This window comes from Ipomoea nil, unplaced genomic scaffold, assembly GCF_001879475.1.
Source record: "Ipomoea nil cultivar Tokyo-kokei standard unplaced genomic scaffold, Asagao_1.1 scaffold0758, whole genome shotgun sequence".
NCBI lineage: Eukaryota > Viridiplantae > Streptophyta > Magnoliopsida > Solanales > Convolvulaceae > Ipomoea > Ipomoea nil.
The window spans coordinates 233670-238449 of NW_017617186.1; the positions used below are offsets into that span (position 1 = coordinate 233670).

The 4780-nt window shown below is 37.7% G+C and overlaps 1 protein-coding gene across 1 annotated transcript; it reads left to right on the plus strand.

The window, feature by feature from the left end:
* Nucleotides 1-810: 810 nt before the first annotated feature.
* On the plus strand, nt 811-2653 carry LOC109176788 (60S ribosomal protein L18a-2). The gene is made up of 4 exons (XM_019326181.1): nt 811-922; nt 1040-1155; nt 1270-1333; nt 2069-2653. Exons 1-4 carry the CDS (start codon nt 908-910, stop codon nt 2408-2410), a joined length of 537 nt encoding a protein of 178 aa, XP_019181726.1. The 5' UTR covers nt 811-907; the 3' UTR covers nt 2411-2653.
* The last annotated feature ends 2127 nt before the right edge of the window (nt 2654-4780 follow it).

Below are 4780 nucleotides of genomic sequence, written 5' to 3' on the forward strand. Positions count from 1 at the left end.
AGATAATTCTGAATCAGTCTCCACATCAATGTTATCGTACCCGAGCTCCTTCACCCAACTTAGGGACTCAAGAATGCTGACTGCTTCGGCTTCTTGTATTGAGTAGTAACCAGTAATATTTGCCCCTTTTTGGGTTTTTAATCATCTTTAGTGCCCACTAAAGCGCAAATTATGTTGTGGACTCGTGTCCACAATGCATTGTGGACACGAGTCCAAAACGACGACATTCCAGTTAAAAAAAATTGATTTTGTCTCGCCGTTAACGGCGTTATTCGTTTGTGAAATTATGAATGTACAGTTATGGAATTATGAATGTACAGCTATGGAATTATGGAATTATAAACACAGAGCTCAAACATTATGAACTTACAATTATGAACATATAGTGATAAAATTATGAACATAGAGCTCTAAAATTGTGAACATAGAGCTTCGAAAATTATGAATTTACAGTTATTGAATTATGAATGTACAGTTATGAAATTATGAATGTACAGTTATTGAAGTATGAATGTACAGTTATGGAATTATGAACACAGAGCTCTGACATTATGAACTTACAATTATGAACATATAGTGATAAAATTATGAACATATGCTCCTGTAATGAAGCGATCTGAAATTTTTTTAAAAAATGGTGGAAGATCACGGTGCCACTAACAACACCATTACCGTGTCCGCAATGCATGCTGGACACGGGTCCATAGCATAACGATTGCCACAAAAGCCAGTTATATTTAGTAGACAAGCCCAATCTAAAAATTGTTTGTGAAATTTGATCGGCCCATCATAATTGCGAAGTAGGGTTCAAAAAGGCCCTATTCAGAATCCTTCTTACGGTTACTCCGCGGCGGAGAAAGACAAAAAGACGCAGAGAGGCTGTTCGCTGCTTTAGCGCGATCGAGAAATGGCGATTTTCAGAGTATAAGCTTTGAATTTCTTTTTAGTTCTGTTAATTGAATCTGTACGCATATATACAAACACACATTATCTATTCATTTTGAAAAATAATTTTGGAATTTTGTTTGCGTGATTGCAGTTCCATCAGTACCAAGTGGTCGGAAGAGCTCTCCCCTCGGAGTCCGATGAGCACCCTAAGATCTACCGCATGAAGCTTTGGGCCACTAATGAGGTCCGTGCGAAGTCCAAGTTCTGGTAATGCTTCTCTCTCCCCGTAAAAGTTGTTCATTGATTTTCCTTTGTGTGTATGTATTGAGGGATGTTTGGTTTTTTTTTTTTTTTTTTTTTTTTTTTTTTTTTGTTGCAAAGGTATTTTTTGAGGAAGCTGAAGAAGGTGAAGAAAGCCAATGGCCAGGTCCTAGCTATCAATGAGGTATTTACATTACCTTCATATGTTACGTTTCTCTACTGGGCTGATCATCAATGGATTTTGTAGTCAATAGATGCCAACTTAGATACTCGTACTAATTTGGAACTCAGCTTTACTTAGTAGACTCTCTGCTGTTCTGTAATTGCAATTAGATTCAGTTTCTTGCTATTGAGCATTACCACGAGGATAATTTGGCTCTAAGCATAACAACGTCAAATAATTCTGTCTCTTAGGTCCATCCATAGGTAGCAAAGAATTACCCATAGTGTATTGCTTGATGATTATTTGTTTTATTTGATATTTTTTCAAGTTAGGACCTGTTAGTTACCATTTTATTACTGTTGTGTATATGGTTTATGCATATCAATGTACTGTTGCTTCTTCATTATTTCTCTACTGAAAAAGCAATGAACATGTTGCAATGATGTTTGGGCAAAACAGCCATGATATCTTCTGTAATATGATTTTTAAAAATTATTCATAAGTTTGACAGGGTCAACTTCCATATTTCTCTGCTTAGTTCTGTATTTAGTAACATACACAAGCTTATAAAACTTATTTTTGTATTCTGATTGAATAAATTTTCACATACATATAACATATGCGGCCTTTTAAAATCTGGAGATTGATACTTCTACCTTCTCTTTCTTCACTTATCTTATTTGCTTTTCCTTGTTAATTTGATAATGCAATCTTGTTGTGTTTATTATTGAACTGTTGTGTTTGGTGTGTCTCTAGATCTTTGAGAAGAACCCTACCACTATCAAGAATTTTGGGATATGGCTGAGGTACCAAAGCAGAACAGGGTATCACAACATGTACAAGGAGTTCCGTGATACAACTTTGAATGGTGCTGTTGAACAGATGTACACTGAGATGGCTTCACGTCACAGGGTCCGCCATCATTGCATTCAGATCATCAAGACGGCTACAGTCCCTGCCAAGCTCTGCAAGAGAGAGAGCACCAAACAGTTCCATAACTCAAAGATCAAGTTCCCATTGGTGTTCAAGAAAGTGAGGCCACCATCAAGGAAGCTCAAGACCACTTACAAGGCTTCCAGACCCAACCTCTTTGTTTAATTTGTTTTGTCTTGTGCTGCCAAATTATCATTTTGTTTCACATTTTGGAGTATTCGTTTATGTCAAGACATTGTCGGTAAAGATTCTTGTGTTACTATTTTGATCAGTGAGAATTTTTGTTTCTTTAACTGGATTCATACTACTAGTTACTTTCTACTTGTGCTATTTTTTCTCTTTTAGTGTGATTTCATGTGTCAACTTTTATAAGGACATTCAAAATATATTGTTTTTCAGTGGGACTGAGATGTGCTTAGAATTGTGTTGTTTTAATGTGAGTTTGTTCAGAAATTGGAAGTTATAAAGTAGGTTATTGTGCCATGTGGATTTCTCCTCTACAAAATCAAACATTATAAGGCATTGAAAAAATGTTTGGTGCAGTGGTGATGTATGTGTAAATAAAGCTTATTTGTGACGTTTGTTTCAAACACTGGAATAGAAATGTAATTGGAAACAAGTATTTGATAATTGTAATAAAGTTAAGTAGAATAAGTTTAATTTTGTCCATTAAGAAATGTTTGACTGTGCATTTAGAGAGGCTTAAGGGTGTATTTGGAAATGTTTTAAGTGCACGGAAGGCACTGCTTAATTCTCATCATTCTCCTCTTTTGTGTCACTAAAAGAGTTTCTAAATGTATTTTCAGTAATCTGTGAATGCAATGCCAAGATTTCTAAATCTACAAACATAATTACATATATGTATGGTCCGTTTTAGGTGTGAACTATTGCTATCATGTGAACCTGTGAACCCCCACGCACCGTTGAGATGTGAGATTGGACGGTCAAGATTTGAGAAGTGGTGCATCCAATGTAGTTGTGTAGTGGTGTAGTGATGTGGTGGTTCGGTGCCAATTGACAAGATATAGTTGCGTTTTGCTAAGGATGTAAAACGTGGTGTTTCTTGGGAGGCAACCTAAGGATTTTGTGTTAATTTTGTACATTTTGTTGTTATTTTTGTGTTTTTAGCTAACTTTGTGCAGGGATATACTTGTTGGAACACCGTGGGAGGAAATTTGTGCAAAATGGAACAAAGAAAGGGTGTACAGGGACCTCACCACGAACATGGTAAGGGCGTGGCCGGGCATGTTTTTTGCCACGACCCCCTATCACAATCATGGCGCAGTCGTGATAGGGGCAAATTCTGTGCCACGACCACATCACAAATGTGGTGGAGTCGTGGCTGGGACTGTTTCTCTGCCACGACCCAGATCACGAGCGTGCATGATCAGGGACGCAGCAACCCAACGGGAAAAATACTATTTAAACCCTTCTTTTATCTCATTCTTTCTCCTCACCACTAACACAAGCCCTAGGTATGAGTTTCGAACTCCAAAGCTCACATTTCTTCAATCTTCTTGAATCACTAAAGCAAAGCTCTTGAAAAGTTTCAACAATCCAAGGTAAAATTTTCAATCTCTTCATCTTCAAACTTGAGTTTCATAAGCTTTCTCTCTCTAGAACACCCAATGTGGGTTATCCTTGTTTGCATGGTGGCTCTCAACATAGAGCCAAGACAACACTCATGGGATTTTCGTTGGACCACTCTTCACTATGCTTTGTGAAAGCCTGGGGTTGGAGAGTAAGTTGAGGCGTGGAGAGGATTAGAGCCATAACACCACTTACAAAGGGTGACCTTGATCGTGCCAAGTTGACCCTAGTTGATGAGGAAGAAGAAGAAGATCCACATATGCCACCACCACCTATTACCTTGGCCCCGAAATCCCTCCACATTACACCACCGTCCATGATTAAGAATCGATGCAAGCCTTTCAATACCAGCTTCACCTAGAGAATATGGCCGAGCTTCGTGGGCAATATGAGGCGATTGGAGAGCTAAGAACTGGTTTTGATACCATGAAATTAAAATCTGATCTTTATGCCATCTTTGAAAAATTATGTACTATGGTTGAGCGTTCCATCAATAGTATAATTAAATCCATTCAATCTGACCTAGGAGCTGAATTCAAAAAATTACATCATTCCTTTTGTTCAGTTAGGAATCACTCATAGACAGTCTTGTGCCTACAGTCATGAATAAAATGGTCGTGTCGAAAGAAAACATAGACACATAGTTGAAACGGGTTTAACCCTCATGGCTCGTGCCTCTATTCCATATAAATTATGGGATTTTGCTTTTGAGACTGTTGTGTGTATTTAATTAACAGGATGTCATCTATTATGTTAAATAACTCCAGCCCTCACTTAATCCTGCATAAATCACTCCATCCTACTCTTTTCTTCGTGTCTTCGCGTGTCTATGTTAGCCCTATTTATAGCTATATAATCGTCATAAAATGTTATACAGGTCTTCTCCATGTGTCTTTCTAGATTATCCTGAGTAATTACGGGGTTATAGGTGCATTGACTTACAGG